This window comes from Trachinotus anak, unplaced genomic scaffold (assembly GCF_046630095.1).
Source record: "Trachinotus anak isolate AG129_WGS33_773 ecotype Australia unplaced genomic scaffold, CSIRO_AGI_Tana_v1 ptg000013l, whole genome shotgun sequence".
NCBI lineage: Eukaryota > Metazoa > Chordata > Actinopteri > Carangiformes > Carangidae > Trachinotus > Trachinotus anak.
Window position 1 is genome coordinate 7,663,753 of NW_027273864.1, and position 19,651 is coordinate 7,683,403.

The 19,651-nt window shown below is 40.8% G+C and overlaps 2 protein-coding genes across 2 annotated transcripts; one reads left to right on the forward strand and one right to left on the reverse strand.

Moving 5' to 3' along the window:
• Positions 1-383: 383 nt before the first annotated feature.
• Positions 384-3,489, reverse strand: LOC139631239 (opioid growth factor receptor-like protein 1). Its single transcript, XM_071495284.1, has 8 exons — positions 2,921-3,489; positions 2,595-2,660; positions 2,472-2,513; positions 2,291-2,348; positions 2,028-2,106; positions 1,883-1,949; positions 1,652-1,800; positions 384-1,550 (listed from the first exon to the last, which is right to left on the reverse strand). Exons 1-8 carry the CDS (start codon positions 3,353-3,355, stop codon positions 1,247-1,249), a joined length of 1,200 nt encoding a protein of 399 aa, XP_071351385.1. The 5' UTR covers positions 3,356-3,489; the 3' UTR covers positions 384-1,246.
• Positions 3,490-4,399: 910 nt separating this feature from the next.
• LOC139631282 (potassium channel subfamily K member 15-like) lies at positions 4,400-10,712 on the forward strand. The gene is made up of 2 exons (XM_071495371.1): positions 4,400-7,734; positions 9,602-10,712. The coding sequence occupies exons 1-2, from the start codon at positions 7,365-7,367 to the stop codon at positions 10,576-10,578; spliced, it is 1,347 nt and encodes a 448-aa protein (XP_071351472.1). The 5' UTR covers positions 4,400-7,364; the 3' UTR covers positions 10,579-10,712.
• The last annotated feature ends 8,939 nt before the right edge of the window (positions 10,713-19,651 follow it).

The window sequence follows — 19,651 nt, forward strand, 5'->3', positions numbered from 1 at the left end:
TCTTGTTGCAATACATATTTTTTAGTAAAATATTATGGTTCCAGAGTAATGTGAATTTTTTATTGTTTTCACACAGTGGTTGTGTTGTGCAAGTGTAACTCTGGGTGATTAGGAATTACCTAAGAGACAGGCAGGTCAATATGAATGAGTACCTGTGTGTTCGGCTACTGCAGTCCTTAAACTCCAGCATTTTCACTGCTTTTTGGCATTTTAGATTACACATAAATCACACTTAGATTAGAGTTTATAGCTACATTTATCAAAGTACAGGCCTGTTCTCAGCACAAACCAAAATTTTATACATAAGGTTGTCTTAAACATAATGCTAGAGGTATGTAGTCTCACATCTGGGAGTTGTTACAAAAAGTAAAGACAAAGAAATATTCTGGGAACCCAATCCTTCATTTTTAATTTCTAAGAATAATCAAAAACTTACTTACATGATAGAAGTGCTGTGTCAGAAAGACATCAGAATATTTTATAATACATGATTAACAGGACTGATACATGATTCACAACTTTGAAAAATACACTATCTTCTTACTCCTTAACCATTGTGCCACATTACTACAGTTAGACTGTACCAAACTTCTCAAACACAGAACTTATAGTAGTGTCTACCTCTATTTTCATCATCCAGGAATGATCGAGCCTTAAAGCAACACTACCAGTACAGAACACCTATTTGACATTTTTGGCCATAATCTGTTTACTTTTTACTTCACTGGGAATAAATGCAAAAGTGTGAAATCAGTATAAGACAGCATGTGAACATACATAAAACAAGAATCAAAATAGAATAAAATTCCATAACTCAAACCAAAAACTAAAGTAAACAAACACATTTGTATACACAACTATGCCATTTGATTCAGTAGGTAAAGGATAAAAATCCACTTTCTGAACTAAGAAAAGTTAAATGATGACCCTGTCTCTTCCTGCTTCGACCTTGAGGCTGGATATTTTATCCTAATTAATTTGGCAGACTTGCAGAAGCTCTTTATTCTTTGTGGCTCCCTCCTCCACCAGCTGCTGTGAAAGCAAATCTATTGTAACTGTTGCTCTACAGATGTGTCTTTACTCATTAGGTTTTCAAGCACTAGTGACAGGTTGTCATCACTGTCAGATGTAAGACTGATTCTGCTTTGACAGTTTAATTTGTTTCATCTTTGGCTTCATGATGATTATACACATTGTAATTCTCATGACTCAGTTCAGGCTCATAACCATCTTTTTTACCATTCACTCACTTTTGTGGCTTGGACACTGACAGCTGTGACCACAGATCCTGAATTTTCCTTGGGCACCACACAAACTCAGCTTTAGGGTCATAATTCAAGTAGGCGAACTTGATGAGATTCCTGCGCTGCTTCTTATCAAGGACAGCAAACACAAAGTAGTTGAGGACACTCTCTTTCATATTTGGAAGCTCTCCATTGATGAGAGTCTCCTCCAGGAAGAACTGGACCAGCGGGGCTTGGTAGTGGGGATACCCCAGGGTTCCCAGGCACTTCAGGATGCGGGTGATGCGCAAGTTGTTATGAGTCTTACTGTCAATGACAAAAAGGAAAAAAGCAAAGGAGGGGTTACTTGGAGAGTTTTGTTACTTTCGGAGAACCATATATTTTATTAAAAGTTAGGGATAGTTCACTTGTTCAGGTTGTAGAATCTCTGTCTCCAGTTTGGCGCTCTCCTGACTTTCCCTGTTTTCTTATTGCACAACTCAATACCATAGAAGTCCAACATGAGCTCGTATGACTTCAGCAGATTTTCCTTTGCAGTGTTGCTTTTGAGAAATTCCTGCAGGAAAAGCAGAACTTCGGTCAGGATATGTGAAGCACTTCCTTTAGAAATGTTTACTCTGTAGCTTTTAGTAGTTTACCGTAATTTCTTCTTTTGTTAGTGTACTGGCGTCATAGTTCATCCCTGGTTCCTGCAGTGGGAACAACCTTTGAGAGAAAAATGTTATAATAACGCTCAGAAACTGAAACATGTTAAAACCCACCTATGGTTACACAGTAACTTACCATTGAATAAATGTGTGTACATGCTCCAGTGTATCATAATTTCCTTTCCAGTCATCGTGGAAATTGTGTATGTACACACCTGATAAACAGAAATGCAGAAATGTCAATCCAAAACTAAATTAGTTTTAATATACTGTGTGTACACTGTCTGTGCACAGAAAAATATTAATCTTAGTACTTGACAAAAAAATAATAATTTCCTGCTGCAGATTTTCCACAAATCACAATGTATAATGTACAAGCACCAGTAGCTGAAGGCCTACCGTCAGGTAAAGAGGGACTATTTCCAAGGTAGAAGTCCAGATTAGGCTTATCATTGTCCTCAACAAAGAGATGGGAAATAAATATCACAACTGCACATAGACAAGTTTATTTCAAATAAAGTAATACCCGAGTGATGAAAGCACAACCCATGCAAACAGTCGACATGTGAGGTGCACTTACAGAGGGAATGTTCAGGTTCCAGCTTTGCAACCTGATCTGGGACTGTGGGGAAATATAGAAGAAAAATGTGGGCATGACTGATGTTTAAATATGGGGCTGTGTGTGTGTGTGTGTGTGACTTACAGGGTAGTCATGTCTGTAGTTCTGCATGTCTCTTGCGGCATTTTCAAATCTGCTAAACTTGTACTGCTACAATGACAACAACTGAAGATCAGTTTCTATCCAAGACATGTAGAGATTACAAATGTACCACCTGAATGAATGAATGAATGAATCCCCCCCACTTCTTTCCATGAGATTAAGAGGATTATAGTAATAAGGTGACTCTAATGTCACCAAGAGGCACACCTAAAACTGAAACAGGAAATGACTCCAGTGCAGGCCTCCATGAAACCATCACCCACAGTGCTGCATCATGGGCCCGACACCAGCGCCGCGGGTCTACTCACACATCTGGCGGCCTCCAGGCGCCGGCCCCTCCGGTGTGTGCTCCCCTGGTGCTCCTCAGCCTCCCAGGTTGAATCGTAGTCACAGTAAAACTCATCCGAGGTCTCAACCCGGTACTCCTCGCTGTCAAACTCATCATCGGCCTCATTTTCTTCAGATCTTGGGTCGGGGTCTGAGGTCCCGCTCCCTGCCTCAAGTTGACCCCCGCTGTCCTCGACCCTGACCTGGGGGGGCGTTGCTTGAGGTTTGTTTTCGCCGTTTCCTTCAGGCTCATCTCGGCTCCCCTGCTCCTCTGGCCGGCCTATCGCGAACAGCACACCTCTGGCTATTGGAGCAAACACTCTTGTGAGCCAGCACATGAAGAAACCCCGGCTAATGCGCCACAACCACTCAATAACTTGACGAACTCGGTTAAAGACAAACCAGGCCATCTTCATCACAGGGTGTCCACCGCGGCTCCGTCGGGCTCATGTGGGAGAGGCCTGGGTGTGTTTCACTTTCACTCTGCCCGCCGCTTACAGAGAAAAGAAACTTTGTGCAGAGCTGTTGCCGCCCATGCATGAAGCAGCAGGGGCTCATGTTCATGTTGCCCGCTGGTGATTTGAACAAAAACAGAATGATGATATCAGTTATTGTGTTTTAATGTTTGTAGGATATATTTCATTATTAATGTATGAATATATTTTATTATGTCTTATTGTTCCTCAGGTCAAAACAAGTCTACAAGTCAAGTAAAAACAGCTCAATGTTTTTCTGTGTTTTGACATAATTTAAACCACAACACTGATATAATCATGTAAATACTGATGAAACCACCTGGAAATACTTTCACCTTCACCCCAGGTCACTATTCAGAGACTTAAGGCTTTGACCATCAGCCGTCCCTTAATGGAAATATACAAATGAATTATTTTTCGATCAAGGTTCAGGGATGGGGTTTTGACATCTTACATTGTGTAGATAAATCACTGAAATATCTTAAGATATTACAGTCCCTTTATTTAAACTCTAATAATTAACCCCAAATGTGGGGTGAAGTCCTGAGTGTGCACGAGGATATTACAGTCCAAATCAAATCAATACAGGCACAAGTGAAAACATGAATTCCTCGGTGGAGGTAATTAAGGGATCTGTGGTTACCATGATTTACATAAAGGTGTTCAGTATGTTTTCAGAGATAAATATTTCTCATGTATCAAAACATGATTGAAAACCACAGAGAGTCTGTGGAACAAGACTCTCTAATTTGAGCCGTTCCATTCTGGTGAATATTTCAGTGTGAAACTGTCCTGTTCCATCCATCCATCCATTCATCCATCCATCCATCCATCCATCCATCCATCCATCCATCCATCCATCCAGGTTTCCAGGAGTTGTAATCAAAGAAAAGTTTTTAAATAAAGTTAAAATCTAATCTAATTAATTTAAACACTGTCAGGACAAATCTGTGTATCTCTGTGAACTTGTACAGAAAATGACACAATGACTATAATTTCTAATCACAGAGATAGTCACCTACACTGTGCATTGCCATTTGATATATAATAAAAAACCTACGTTCTCCATCAGCACAGTCCTCCCCACATCAGAGACTCTCCCCAAGGTGACGGAGAGGAATTTAAAACCATGTCGCTGCCCTTTTGGCTAATAAGACTCAAAGGACTGTTCACATTAGCAGCAAAGTTCAAGCCTGTTTCCCCCTGTGGCACCAAAAAGACATTTGCCTGGAAGTAAAGTTTTTATTTATTTATTTATACCTTTGCCTTTTTTTTCTAAACTTTTATGACTAATAAACATTGCGTCTCTCTACTATATGATCACCATAAGGACTGTATTTATCTCAATTGCAGTCAACAGCTGTTATCAGTGTAAAGATAGCATCATGTTTGCAGTATATTCCCCAGCCTCGTTTTCTGTGGGTATGGCACTTGGACAGATGAGTCTTGACTCCAGTCAGTGGACATCCTGCTCTTAATGTCTTCCTGTGGAAGATAAGGGGAATGTATGAACCAGCCTGTAGAACAAAGAGAAATGAGATGAGTACATCAGATATTACAGCATCATTACTTCGTGGATAGAGAGTTGTTAAACCACAGGGCCCTTATTAAAAAACTCACTTACCCTCTGCAGTGATTACACAGTATATTGCTGAAGTGATGTTTCTGTGTTTGATTCTAATGTTATTTTGTTTATTATTTGTTTCCTACACACAATGTGAAAGTTACTAATCTTGAATAATACCGATGTAAGCACTGTGCTCTTATTGAGTGGACTCTGGTGAGGCTATTATCTCTCGTGGACTCCTTTCAAAAGGAGATAATTGCTCTTACTGCCAGTGGAGAAAATCAAGACTTGTCTGCATGCTACACTGTTAACATCTGCTCAGCAATAGATTCATTTGTGCTTACTAAAGCGGGATAAGGTCCTGTACTGTCTCTGGAAGATGAAAACACAGCATAGAGATAGCCATATGTTCTGTAGAGGCAATAAATGTGGATTTTAATGACAGATCTCAGGCTCTTTATGGCCTGCTTTAGTGCATGAATAGGCCCCACAAATTGGAAGTAGATGGGAACTTCACGCAGGATATGAAACTGAAATAACTCGTAGCATGGAGCTACGGCAGTCAGCCTATTTTCTGGTTGCTCTGCTGTGAACCCAATTAGCATGACACTGAACAAAAACCCAGCAGATGTCCCTGAAAACCTCAGTGAAGCTCCACAAACCAGGATCCTGTGTAGTTGCACAGTTACATGCCCACAAATCATTTCTACTGTCTCTCTCACCCAGTCCTTGTGTTGGACTTAGTTAATGACGACGGCTCTGTGGATCACTCAGCGACTAAGTGTGCTTGATAAAGGTCAGAGCTGCCACCAGCTAATGCTTCATCGCTCAGAGCAATACTCTAGCCGAGTGTATTGTGAATACTCCACACATGAACGCTTCACAGGGCAAAATAATCAGGAGAGTAGAGTCTGGAAAGGCCAGCTGTTTCTGCTGTGCTTCTCTGTGGCAGCCACAGACACAACGCACACAGACACTCCGACACTTGTGTATCCCAAACCCGTCCAAACACAGGCTCAGTGATTAACAGCTTAGAAAGTCAGTCTGAGAAAGTTTGCAGCATAAATACTTCAGGAAATGGAATAATGTTTAAAAAAGGGGCAGAAACTTTGTCATTGCTTTGGCAGCAGAGAAGCTGATCTGCATTACTTGTTTTGTAAAGATAAACTTACCATAAATTCAGGTAAATCAAAATGAAATGAAGATCTTCAATTAAATTATATATACAGGCGGGTGACAAATTAAAGGAAAAGCTTGAATAAATGAGTGGAGAAACGTGAAAGTGCAGATGCTTAAATTAAATTAAAATCCAGTCATGCTCAGTAGCAGGTATAAAAATGCTTCGCAGGCTCATTTGATTCAGATTTTGTATCAAGACAGAAAGGGGAAAGGATCTAAGTGACTTTGAAGGAGAGTTCATTGTCGGGACACAGGTGGCAGCAGCTTCAGTCACGGAGATGCTCACATAGAGACAAACAGCCACTCATACTCACATTCACACCAACGGGCAATTTAGAGTCACCAATTAACCTAACGTGCATGTCTTTGGACTGTGGGAGGAAGCTGGAGTACCCGGAGGAAACCCACGCAGACACGGGGAGAACATGCAAACTCCACCCAGAAAGGCCCCAGGCCCTCCATCGGGAATGGTCTATCACATTCTTTATTCAGCATTTATGGTAATGTGATAATAAAGTTAAAATATCTCCTTGCTTTGACTAATCATGTGTTTTACACACCATATTTTTTTCACCAAGACTTAAAATTACACCTACTCCTTCTCCCTCTGTGAATATAAATAGTTATCATTTCAAAAGTCTAACCGCTGGACACAGGATGTGTCCCATATAGAATAAGTGATTCTCAGTGTGCATGTGTTGAAGAGTCATACACTGTCATAAAATGATGACAGACTGAAGGTGAGCTCAGAGACTCTGAATGTGAAAACAATCTTCTAGTGTCAAAATGCACAAACATTGTGCCCAGTAAAGGTTAACCAGCCAAGTAACAATAGAAGAACAACAACAAAAAGAACAGATTATGAATGGAGAGACTAATGAATTGTCTATAAATAGTGAGAGACACTGTAAAGGTGCAGTGCAGTGTTGAGCTGATGGCACTGATGAGCTTCCCAACCATCACATCTGGGCCAGGAGAGCGTCTTTAATCAGGCTAGACTAGCATCCTGTGGAAAGTCACGGTGCTGCCCGCTGTTGAGCTCAGGTAACCTGTGGATGCACTTGGAGTTTGGAGCCACTTCAGCTGATCAACACCTAACCCCAACCCCACGCTAATAGACCGGGCTACAGTTTCAACACGCAGCCTGTATACCGCGGTAATCCTAGCAGGCCAAAGGGGCCTCAGCACATCAGCAGCCTGAGGATGAACGGAGTCCTCTGCGCGTCTGTGTCTCCGAGCAGCCGCGCCCTCCCTCCCTGCCTCCGCTCCGGGCGCACTCCGGAGCTGAGGATGAAGACGCACAACATCAGGACCCTCTCTCTCATCCTCTCCATTATTCTCTACCTGCTCATAGGAGCCGCCGTCTTCGACGCGCTAGAGTCGGAAAGTGAGAGTTCAAGGAAAAGGGCGCTGGAGCAGAAGCTGAGCGAGCTGAAGAGGAAGTACGGCTTCACCGAGGAGGGCTACAGGGAGGTGGAGAGAGTGGTCCTGCTGTCGGAGCCGCACCGAGCCGGGAGGCAGTGGAAGTTCACCGGCTCTTTTTATTTTGCCATCACTGTTATCACCACGATTGGCAAGTAGCCCACAGCAGTGCGGTGTTTGTCCATGCGTGCTTGTGTTAAAACAGGACAAGCAGCATTTCAGAGTTTCTGCATGTGTGTGTGTGTGTGAGGCGGTCTTCCTAGTTTAGGATGGTGACTTAAGTTTGTGATTATCATGATTTGCCAATGAATAGCAACTTGTGGACAGTAAACAACTAATTAACAACCTGCATTATGACATAGAAAACAATTATAAGGGATACTCCACCAAAATTCTGTGCTTTTATTGTGAAACATTACTCGCTGTAGGACTGACAGGTGGCTGCAAAAAGTTTATAATATAGTATAATAAATAGCATAATTTTCTTGCTATGAAGAAAACAGCATGGATTCACAGAAGTTAACATGGATTCCAGCAGTGACAATTGTACATAATAAAAATATAAAAACCAGCAGCTGCATTGCTAAAAATGCACCCTATAAAACACTTAAATTGCACTGTCAACAATAGATCAAAACATTTCAACATCTCAGTTACTCAAATGCATGTGCAGTCATGTGTTTCAAGATAGGTCACCTACTGATAGGTATTTACTGAGAGCCTGAGGAATATCTGTTTTCCCCTTCAACATTTCATTTAATGCTCTACACATCCATGGTCCACTCACAGGTGAGTCACATCTGCTGGACTCATGGTGGACGAAGCCACAACAAACAAATATTCATAGGATAGAAGTGTAACGTGACCTTTAGGGTGAGAAAGGTTACAACTTTCAGTCGTTATCCCTGGTCCATTCAAGCCTTCCTACCTTGCTTCAACCTGAGCAGAGGTCCACGTGAAAACACCTGAGTGGGTGTGCGGAGTCTGTAACATCAAGAAGCTGAACTGTTATTATATTTTCTTACAGCTGAGTAGTGTCATGTACATTATTATGTAGATAGCTGTGCTTTCTGTCTGCAGGGCAGCTGTCTGCCCACCTCATCATTTTCTTGCTGCATTAATGAATTTTTGGCCAGGAGGAGGCAGAGAAATATTTAAACAAGCAGACTCGTTTGATTTTCTTCAGCAGCTTTCACCAGCTGGTTGCTATCTTGGGTCCTTGTTGCTAGCCAGGAAGGATACTTTGGTTTTACCTAAGAAAAGCTCAAATAATGAGCTTAAAAGTTCTCACCGGCTGCAGAGTTCGGTGGTAATTCTCCAGGGTTTTGTCACAATGAGCAGTTTCACATTAAACCTGGATGAATCACAGTATTGATTCATGCACATTTAACCATGTAAACAGCTGCAGTGACCATCAGAAAGTCACTTGGCTGTAAGTGTTTGACACCTAATTTAAAGGAGCTATTTGTAAGTCTTGCTATTGCTACATAGCCAGTGTTAGCATTAACAGCTGTTTATTTACCAGTCTAGAAGAAACGTTGTGAGTTCAGCATCAAACTTAGTTTCTCCCCTCACCGAGAGCTGTCTCCATTGGTGGAAAGCAACACCAATGTTAACTCTTGTCTCTGTCATGTCTTTTCTTCTACCAGCTAGCACGCTAACTAGCCAGCTCCAGCCTGCCTCGTCACTTTCCAATAGCTACACAGTGTAGGCTCAAATCTGCCAAAGACGTAGCATTGCGCAGAGGACGTATTATAACCTCTTGTATTACAGAGACAATGATGGCCAAAGCTCAAACGACAGTCACCACCACCCACAAGAGACCATGTTTGACGGCAGAGAAAACTTACAAATAGCCCCTTTAAGACTTGAAATTTGAATTGGACCTGCAGTAGGTGACACACGAACATCTTAGCCTTCTGTAAAGCAGTGCTATATCTTGATGCCTGAGAATGTTCATAAACATTAAACAGCACTGCTTGACATTATGTGACCTGCAATATACTGTGACTTTGTAGGTTATGGCCACGTTGCTCCTCGAACTGATGCCGGCAAGGCCTTCTGTATGTTTTACGCACTCTTGGGCATTCCTCTGACACTGGTCATGTTCCAGAGCCTGGGCGAGAGGATCAATACTTTTGTCCGCTACCTCCTGCGAAGAGCCAAGCAGGGCCTGGGCTTGCAGAAGACTGAGGTATCCATGGGGAACATGGTCCTGGTGGGTCTGCTGTCTTGCATGACCACTCTGTGTATCGGAGCTGCAGCCTTCTCTCATTTTGAGCACTGGACCTTCTTCAACGCGTACTACTTCTGCTTCATCACACTCACCACCATCGGCTTTGGGGATTTCGTTGCTCTGCAGAAGAAAGACGCTCTCCAGAAACAACCCCCCTATGTGGCCTTCACCTTTATGTACATTTTGGTTGGGCTGACAGTGATTGGAGCTTTTCTTAACCTGGTGGTCCTGAGGTTCCTCACTGTGAGCTCAGATGAGCCTGATGTGAGGCTTGAGGGAGGGGGACAGGAACAGGGACCTCAGCCCAAAGACACACAAGATGACAGGGAGGTGTTGGACACTGAAGCAGAAACTGCTGAGGTGGGATATAAAGACAGAGAAGATGGACACAGCAGCCGCTGCAACCTGAGCCTGCCAATGGAGGGGGGCACCAGCTCTACTAACCTCCTCCCCTCTCCTGCAGAGGATCGCGGGCTTATTATATCTGAACAGAGAGAGCACGCTAAGATCCCTGAACCCAGCAGACTCAGAGCCTTGGTTTCCTGCATTTGCTGTGGCCTGGACATTTACGACAGCCCCCCTCCATCTCACTGTGAACAGGAGCGTGGCCACAGCAACCCCGTCTTCTACAACTCCATCTCCTACAGGGTGGACCAGGCCTCAGGCAGCTCCTGTACTGTGTCGTCACAGGCCTCCCCCAGCAGCGTAGCACTCTGCCTGTGCAAGAACACTCCTCACACCAGGAGGAGGTCATGCTAACACTGAACTCTTAGGTTAAAGTCTATGTGGCGTTTGTTTAGGATTTTTTTATACTCACCACAGAACCCTCTGATTTTCTGCTTGGTGGAACAAATAGCCTTTTAACAGTCATGAATGTAGCATTTTTTTGTTATCAGATGAAATATAATGTATCATAAAAATCATATACAGTTTATAATGTATTTTCCTACATTAAAGATTTCTGCTAATCTAAAAATCATTAAAAAAATCAAAGTATGTGAGTTGGTGTCAGACTTTTTGCAGTATTGTCACCTGTGACCTTCAGTTATTTCCAGTCAGTAATCATAGCTGTCTTCTAATAGGAACGTACACTCTGTCGCTCTGGTCGGTTCCCTTGGTAACGTTTCCCTCCCTCTTGCTTAGTGCAACGGAAAACTGGAGACGGACACGTAAAGTACATTGAAGGCAGCATCCAGTTAAAACTGTGATTTCCAGACTGCGTCCTCCGTGATGAATGAGTGTGTCAGCAAAGAGCGGATTATGAGCAGTTGCTCTAAAATGGAGGCAAATTAGAAACGTCTCCAAATGAGTGTTTAATTGCTTTCTTAGATGTGTGATTGACTCACACATTTCTATTATTCAAATTAGATTTTCAATACAAACCACTGAGACAATGAACACATTAATATTTAATCCCACTTTTTAAGTATTTAAAATTTTAAAAAAGTTGTGTTTGTTTTATATAGAAAATATTTCATTAATTAATAAAATAACTTAAAGGGGTAATCCACCAAATATATAGATAAAGGTGAGTTTACAAAGAAAACTACTGAGGCTGTGCAAACAGTTATACAATATCACCTGTGACACTGGAGGAGCTTTCTAAAGTCTGAAAAAATAATCCTGATGATGTCATCATCAGGTGATGATGTCATCAATAATCTCAGTTTGGATTTGGGACTAAAATAGCAGGGGTCAAACAGTGAGGGTCAAACAGAATGATGCTATTTTGGTTCTTATGGGAAATGTAGGATCCAGTAATTTTGGAGCTTGACCTGTGCTAGGGGCTAAAACTCAGGAAATCTGTTGCTTCAGTGTTGACCAGTGCTCATTTAATATGTCTCTAGTGACTTTATAGAAATGCAATACGAAATCATTGGAGGGTAAATATATTTTGTTTAATCTGCACTAGTTATGTGAAAAGAAGGATAGCATGTAATTAATAGTTTGGACTCTGTGATCTGTGGAACACGTTTTAACAGGTTGTCCAGTCATCTTTATATGCAGCCTCACATTTATCTTTCCCTCTTCTGTTTCTGCTTTTACTCTTCGGGCTGACATCGTGTTGGTAGTTTTCAAATTCTTGACCTTAATTAAAAGAACTGAACTGACTTTTAATGTGGTCCTCAATCAGGGATGAATTTTACCTCACATTTGATGATGTACTTGAAAACCTGGAGGAAGTGCCTGCCTTGCTGAACACCACTGAGAAAAGACACTGAAGCTCTGTAGCTGAGTTTTCAATCAGTATAAAGTTCACCACTGGCAGCTTCCCATGATGGCTTCATTTGAAATTACAATTTTCATCTCCTCTTGTTAATATTTCAATAATCTGTAGTTGACCTGTTCCCTGACCTCCCTGTGGAAGGTCAACACGAGGATCACTCAGGGTTTGCATTACATTATACATTGTATTACTTACAGAAGCTTCTCATGTTAACTAGCAGTGACTTGCATTTAGTTTCTCCTTGTTCTCATTTCTCACACTAGGGAGCAGCATTGGTCTTCGTAAAACACCGGCTGACTTCTACATGGACAGTTACATTTGCTCTTCGCATGGTGCAGTTTTGTTTTTCTAATGTAAAGCTTATATACTCATCTTGTCTGTGTGTGTTTGTGTGTGTCAAACCATTCACAGCACAGGAAATAGCACTTTGTCCTTAGAGAGATTTACTCCTGCGTGCCATCGGTGTCATATGTGGAATTAAAGTATGACAGCAGGAATTAGTTCTCCTATGACAGCATGAACCATGACACAGATTACCTCTCTGGGAATAGATGTTCGGGGACTTGATAAGTGAGCACAAGCTTTTCGGCCAAGTGCACAGACATGTATCAGCCTCCAGCATTATCAGCTCTGATTTAGAAAGATATTTGTGAACCAGCAGAAAGGAGACATCTTAACAATGAGCCTCTTGTCTGTGTGGCATAAAAATCACTGTTTTGTGAGTGATGAAAGCTGGTGTCTCATTTGCATAATTACCCCATTAATATTGCTGATGGCGCTTCACTTTATTCTGTTATGATGCCTCAGATGCCTCCTCAAATCTGTGACTGTCACTGCTCCAACACTGATATTGAAAACTATCTACACAGACCACTGGTCAAATACCACAACACAGAAAAGGCAAATGTGAATCAGACATGCAGAATGAGCAGCTTTCCTCCTTCACAGGGACTTTTGTGAGATGATTTTCTGTTGCCTCATGCGTGACTGTGGCACAGCAGCACCCACATTTTGCGTATTTTAAAGCATCTTGTGTGGCTCAGTGAGTTGCAATCCACTGAGCTATGTTTTCTATGAAGATGCCAAGCAAGGCTATGTGGTATTTATATGTGTATTCTATATGTTATTAGAGGTATTGAGCTGCAGGTGGTGGTAGTGATCTTTTTAAAACTTGTTTTTCTGAATGCAGAATACTCAAGGTAAGTCATGCACAAACTCAAGCGTGCTCACTCATATTCACATCTGTTCACATTTATGAAAATGCAGCCCTGTGGGAAGTCCACTCAATTTGGGATTAAGGTTTGTTTTTTTTGTTTTTTTTGTTATGATGAATCTTCACCAAGGTTCCTCAATAACCTCTGCTAAGGTTACTAAACATTATGCTGAGCTCCAACTTATAATTCACATTGTTAATATCCACACAAAAGTGCTTTAGTTCATTAAAAAACAACAGTAACCTTCTATTTACCTCACTGTTCATTGATTACAGTGTTGAATTTCATTATCAAAGCAATATGCACAAGCTTATCCTCTGTTGTGCTGAAGTTGTTCAGGGCTGAGTGCGTGGGTGAATAATTGATTATATTGTTGGATATTTCTCCTTGTGAACACACCCTGTTAAATCATTACTGTGCCGTGTTGAGGGGTCTTTCATATGCTGTCGCATGGTGGGGGATACAAGATTAAATTGGAAACAAGCTGGCGGTTCAAGCAGAGTGCAATTCAACTTTTACTAAAGGGTAAATAGCTTTAATATGGCAGAAATATGGGCGGGAGGTTCATAATAGAAGCTGCATGCAAATGAAGTATTTATGAATGTGCAAATAAACTGAACCAATAGCGGTTGCCATGTTTTGATTATGGAGTAATATGTTTGTCTGTGTGCACTGTATTTACAGTCTTTCAGGGAGAGCTGGGAGATTATTTTGATTTTCTTGGAAGCGCGTCAGAATGCAAAAGCGCATCCTCTTTGGCTCACAGTGAACACAATGAAGGATTAAGGAACTAAAAACAAGTGTCATATTTATTCAGATTGATTAAATAAGTAGAAATTAGGATTCAGTTGGAGAGCAATGAGAAAACAGACATTAATAGAAGTTCATTGGTGGGGTAATTGCTCATTAGTTTTAATTTCCAGCCAATTTGCTGCTTGTGTCGAACAGTGTGAAAACAGTGCTTTTTAGTCGGTGGTTGTCGCCTCCAATCAGACGCTGTGTTTGACAAATTGCGTCTGTTTGACATTTTGTGTCAAAGAGATCACCTTGCTTGATTAATTGCAGTTTAATTTAAGTCTTGAAGGAGAATGTGAACCACCCTATAATCAGCAGGCCAACAGGTCTGCAATAATGACACCAAATGTGGGGACAGAAATCACAAACTGGAACCCATAGAAAGTGAATAATAACATTCTCTGTGTTTGTTCTTGAAGCTTGTGTCACCACAGAGAAAAGTACACCTCAGCCTTAAAGTGTCCACATCAGTGTTTGTTGTGTGTGGTCAAACAGGACAGTTTGAACTCTTCTCCTCGTTCCAAAATGAATTCATGTCCTGCTGCACAGAAGCTAACAAGTGTTTGCCAAAACTATTATGATTTAAATGCGTGTTTTTTGAGCCACACTAGCTGCTTCGCTCAAGGCGAGGTGGGTCCACTGCTTCGGCACCGAGTGAAATACTGCGTCCTGACGACTATTGGGTGCGTTGCTGTGAACATTGCTAAAGATATTCAAGGTTCCAAGAGGATGATTTCTAATGACTAGATGACATTTTCCATCAGCCTCAAGTGTTCTCTGTTTTTAGTGCTAATTAGCAAATGTTACATGCAGGCTAAACATCAGGCTAAACTAACATGGTGAATATGGTAAATTGGTACCAGCATGTTAGCATTGTCGCTGTGAGCAAGCTAGCATGCTGTCGCTTTCATTTAGCTCTGTGTATGTACAGCCTCACACAGATGTTAGCATGGTTCTCATGATTCTCCCATAATGGAGACTTTGGGTTCAATAGGACATGGCAGCACTAACTATTAAAGCAGGATAAAAGCAGAGTAGCCTCTGACGCAAATCACTCCCAGTGATTTAGGCTGTTGTCTGAGGCGGAGGATGTAAAGTTATCAAGGTTGTTGTCCATTTCCTCCTCGGCTGCACCATTTAACAAGACAACAGCTTCTGTGAGCACACGGCTTCCTGTCTAAACAGTGGCACGGAGATGGAGGAGATAGGAGAAAGAGAGCGAGAGAGGGAGGATCAGTGGTGAAGAGACGTTCTTATTCTCCACGGACAATATATCCTAAGCAAGACTGTGGCCAGTGGCAGATTAATGTCTGTGTGAAAGTGTCTTCATTGGGTCTGAGTGCTCCTGTGTTGGAGGACAGGTTGTGAAATTATTGGCACACAAAAGTCTGAGCAATGAAGAACAAAACAGGAGCTGAGTTTTAAAAGATACATCATTGTGAGATGAGAACATTTGTCTATTCTACAGAATCTATGGCCTCTCAGTGTGGCACAGGTCACACTTATCTCCTGTCCAGCAGCGCCGTGCTTTTCTCATTATGTGCAGCTCCACACAGAACTTGCACAAATGTACTTCCTCCTGTAAGTAAGACCAATTCAGAAATTGCTGTTGGGGCAGAATTTGAATGAGTGAGATAAGGCCACAGAAGAAAATGCAACACAATGGCCACCGGATAACAAATGCATCCTTTTCTTTATTTTTAGATGTACTGTGCTGGCAAGGGGAAGAAAAGAGGACCCTCATAAAGAATAGTTCCCATTGGAGCTATGAAACCTGATTTATTCATAGTTCTTCAACTCAGAACTGTAAAAGATTGACAGTAGAGTGATTTGCCACATCTGTTAATCTTCCTAAATGAGCAAGTCGTCACATCTTTGCTACGGCCCCTGCACTAAATAATTCAGTACACTGCACTTCAGTTTTATTCCATTTTTATCTTTTTTCTCCCTGTCAGCTCTCAGGAGCACAAATCATCGTTACTGTATCAACAGGCACTGCTGCATTTTTTCATATAGAACCCTGCTCATTAGGAAAAACCTTTTGCAAATATAACAACAAAGAGAAGCAAGAAAAAAAGGGAATCTTCATTTAGCCATTTAAGCCGTCATCCTCATGCTGACATTAAAGTGATGCATTTTTACTGTGATAGCTCCAGTGTGTGTATGTCTTCTCTTTTATGACCTTATTGAGTCTCACGGCCAATTAAAATAATCATCTTTTTTCTGTGAAACGTTTCGTTGTCCACCGTAAACAGAGACATTTTATCTGCACTGGGAATATCAGTGATGACCACAGCAGCATCGGATCATTTCCAGCTCGGTAAAATGGTTTCTTTTGAACAATCACGGCTGTTTATCACAGCACCATTTCCTGCCTCCAGTGCTCTCCTTTTTTTTCATTCTCAGATATAATGATTTTAATATTCCATTGACTGTGTCTTTGCTGGTCTGCTGAGCAGGAAGCAGACGTTTCCATCAGCAGAGCTGCGCCTGGCATTCATCATCAAAGGTCTGCCCAGGAAACAGACAGCTTTACACTCATCTGCATCTGCTTGGTATGCCAACTGGGTGAACATCCCCATCATTCTACCCACACTGTTATTTCTGATTAGCATATAATGCATCAATTACTTCACTTTCACTAAACAGAAAAGCTACCACAAGTTTTGTTTCCAAGGCAACTATGAAGAGTGCTGGCGGCAGGAGTAAATTAATTTGGCAGTGGAAGTTGGATTGCTATGGCAAGAGCCAAATAAGGGGCAACAATTGTTGTCCGTCACAGCCGATCCAAACATATGGAATGAGATAAGGGAGTGTACTGAGGACAAAGAGTTTAACTAAACAAAATAGGTGGGTGCGCGCGCACACACACACACACACACGCACACATTTCTCTTGAAGACACTTCAGTGACTATGGTCATTCCCTACATCCTAACCTCTAACCATCATGTATACAAAATGTTCCCACTAAAAGTTTACAACTTAAAAAAGACACACAGGTACCATCTTGACTTTTCCACATTTAAAAACATAATCGTTTTGCACATTGCATAGACTACATATAATACCACACAACGTTCATCCCACTTTTTAATAACACATGTGACTTGCTGGTTATTCTCAGTCCTTATTCCCTGCAGCTGTCTTCACCTAGGAATGAGCTGAATATAAATACTCTTTATAATTGTGTTCTCTATCTTTTATTGTATCACTTATAGACATTTAATTATATATTATCATTAAAATCTAATTATCATAATATTTCTGGTATGTAGAGAATAAAACAAATGCACAAATATGATATGATATGATATGATATGATTCCACTATTCTATTATATATATTATTCATATTCCGCTGCAATACACTGTATAAATGTAACAATTTATAACACAAATTTATCAGTTTTTTCATTTTTATACCGTACATACAGTGGGGTCCAAATGTATGTTAATTATGATTATATAAATTAATATTTACATAAAAATATCACAGCCTGATATTCAAGCTATCCAGTTTATGAATGGCCAACATAAATAGAGTGCTTTACTTCAAACAATAGAGAAGGACTGGTTGCATAAACACAGTCATGCATGCAACAAAGAAATAAGTAGCAAAAAATCTGTAAAAAATCTTAAACTTTTTCCAAAATGAAGGCAACAAACATTACCTGGTGCTGTGATTACCCAGTTATCTCTGAAAGAAAAGAATCAGTATAAAAACACCACTTCACAGTATCTTTCAAGATTTACACACGTAGATGTTTTTTCGGTTTTGCTTCAATCCATTTTTACAATATTTTTGAAAGTGCACTTGGAATAACCTGAATTTATGTGTGAGAGAAATGTGAAAATATGTGATTTCCAGATCTGACACTGGCAGAAATCAGTTTAGGCAGCTGATAAGACACATTCTTTTGTTCTGATATATGTTTTTTATGTGCTTCCTTTGCCTTTGATTCTTTGAGGTTTGCTGTCTCTGGAGGAACATGGGGAACTGCTGTGCGTACAATTAATTCAAGCACCTGAAGTCTCACTCCATTTATACTACGTCTTACAATTCCCATTATCCTCTGAAGGAAACTACTGTTAGGTAGCAGGGTGCTGGATGACAGCCATCCATACAAGACACCCTGACACCTTGTTGGTAAGTGTCCACTGTCTATGAGCAAGACACTGAATTACTTAAGCACCAGAAGTGCTGCTTTCGGCATGAAAATGCTGTTCAAAGTCTCCTAAGGTTGATTCTTGGTTGGTTTTGGTGACCCCCTGATTTCCTCTATCACCACCACATCATCAAAATGTCAGCGTTCAGTACATTGCAGGACATCTCACAGCCAAATAAGAAGATTACCATTACATTTACTGAGCTCATTTCTGCTTCCAAGGGATGAAAAACCTTTTGATTTAAATGACTTCTTGACCTTTCTTCCAGCACCACCCTCAGGATAAATTTGAGCTTTATAACCTTGCCAGTGGCAATCATACAGAATCAGTATCAGGAGGTATCAGGAGCAGTTTCTTTGTATGCTGGAATTAGACTCGTGCTTTCAAATTACTGTCAAATTACCATAAAAGCAGGAACCGGTGTCAGAAAGGTTGTTATAGCTCCTTTGAGCTATAACTGGAGCAACCAGATTGTTATTGGCAGGCTAACATCTGTGTTTTGATATTGGGGAGCCTACAAATATTGAATGAATCTCTTAAAATCAATGTTTTTTAGCTTATAGCACTCATTACATTTCTCTTTGCCCCCTTGACATTCTTTTCAATACAGTGGTTATGCTTCACTGGGAGTTGTTTCAGCAGTTTTGGACAGATTTAGCTGCTATTGGGTAGGTGCACATACAGGATACCAATATGTTCCTAACCAGATTTTAATGAAATACAAAACAAATGGTCAATGTTGTCAGGCTATGGACAGTCTATAATTCTATTATAGATGAGCTGCTTGAATTTAACAAAATTTTGTTTTGGACACAGCCTTTGTCCTTCATAAACACGTTTTTAGAGTATTGTTCAGTATGATTATTGTGCAAGAACTATAAATCAAAAAGCATGAATTTAGTAATTCAAGAGCAGAGGTTACTAATTTATGAGTTCAAGAGATCATTAGTTCTTAGTTTTGTTCTTCTTATGACAAAGTCAGGCTTTGTATAACTGTCAGTACATGGTTCATTTAATCCAATACTTTCATATTTTGGTGTGTGATTAATGTTGCACTCTGTAGTGGATTATCATGGAGCTTTGGGTCTTTGGTCTTGTCTAATTATTCTGGAATGTGCACAACTAAAGCAAGGTTATTGTAAGCCACACTGTGCAAGATGGATCTAATAAACTCGGGTTCAACATCAGGTTTGATGTATGTGAACGCACAATGATGACGCCTAGACTGCAGTTGCAAAGTTAAAAAAAACCAACTTTCCTAACCACTTCTCCTACATGGAAAAACGTTATGTTGGTGATACTGAACTCAACATACTTGTTCTTTAAGATGACTCCTAACTGGATCTTGAAAGAGAAGAAATCTATATTCATGGAGTTGGAGCTCAGTTAATCATGCAAAGACTTTTCAAAGTTTTGGATCATGTCACA

Bases quoted from the DNA above. Each gene is read 5' to 3' on its own strand.
- LOC139631239 (XM_071495284.1), bottom strand. From the start codon at position 3,355: ATGAAGATGGCCTGGTTTGTCTTTAACCGAGTTCGTCAAGTTATTGAG. The intron at 2,661-2,920 runs GTGAGTAGACCC...TTGTCATTGTAG, and splicing joins GCCTGGAGGCCGCCAGATGT to CAGTACAAGTTTAGCAGATT. The intron at 2,514-2,594 runs GTAAGTCACACA...ATTTCCCCACAG, and splicing joins ACTACAGACATGACTACCCT to TCCCAGATCAGGTTGCAAAG.
- LOC139631282 (XM_071495371.1), top strand. From the start codon at position 7,365: ATGAACGGAGTCCTCTGCGCGTCTGTGTCTCCGAGCAGCCGCGCCCTC. The intron at 7,735-9,601 runs GCAAGTAGCCCA...GTGACTTTGTAG, and splicing joins CACTGTTATCACCACGATTG to GTTATGGCCACGTTGCTCCT.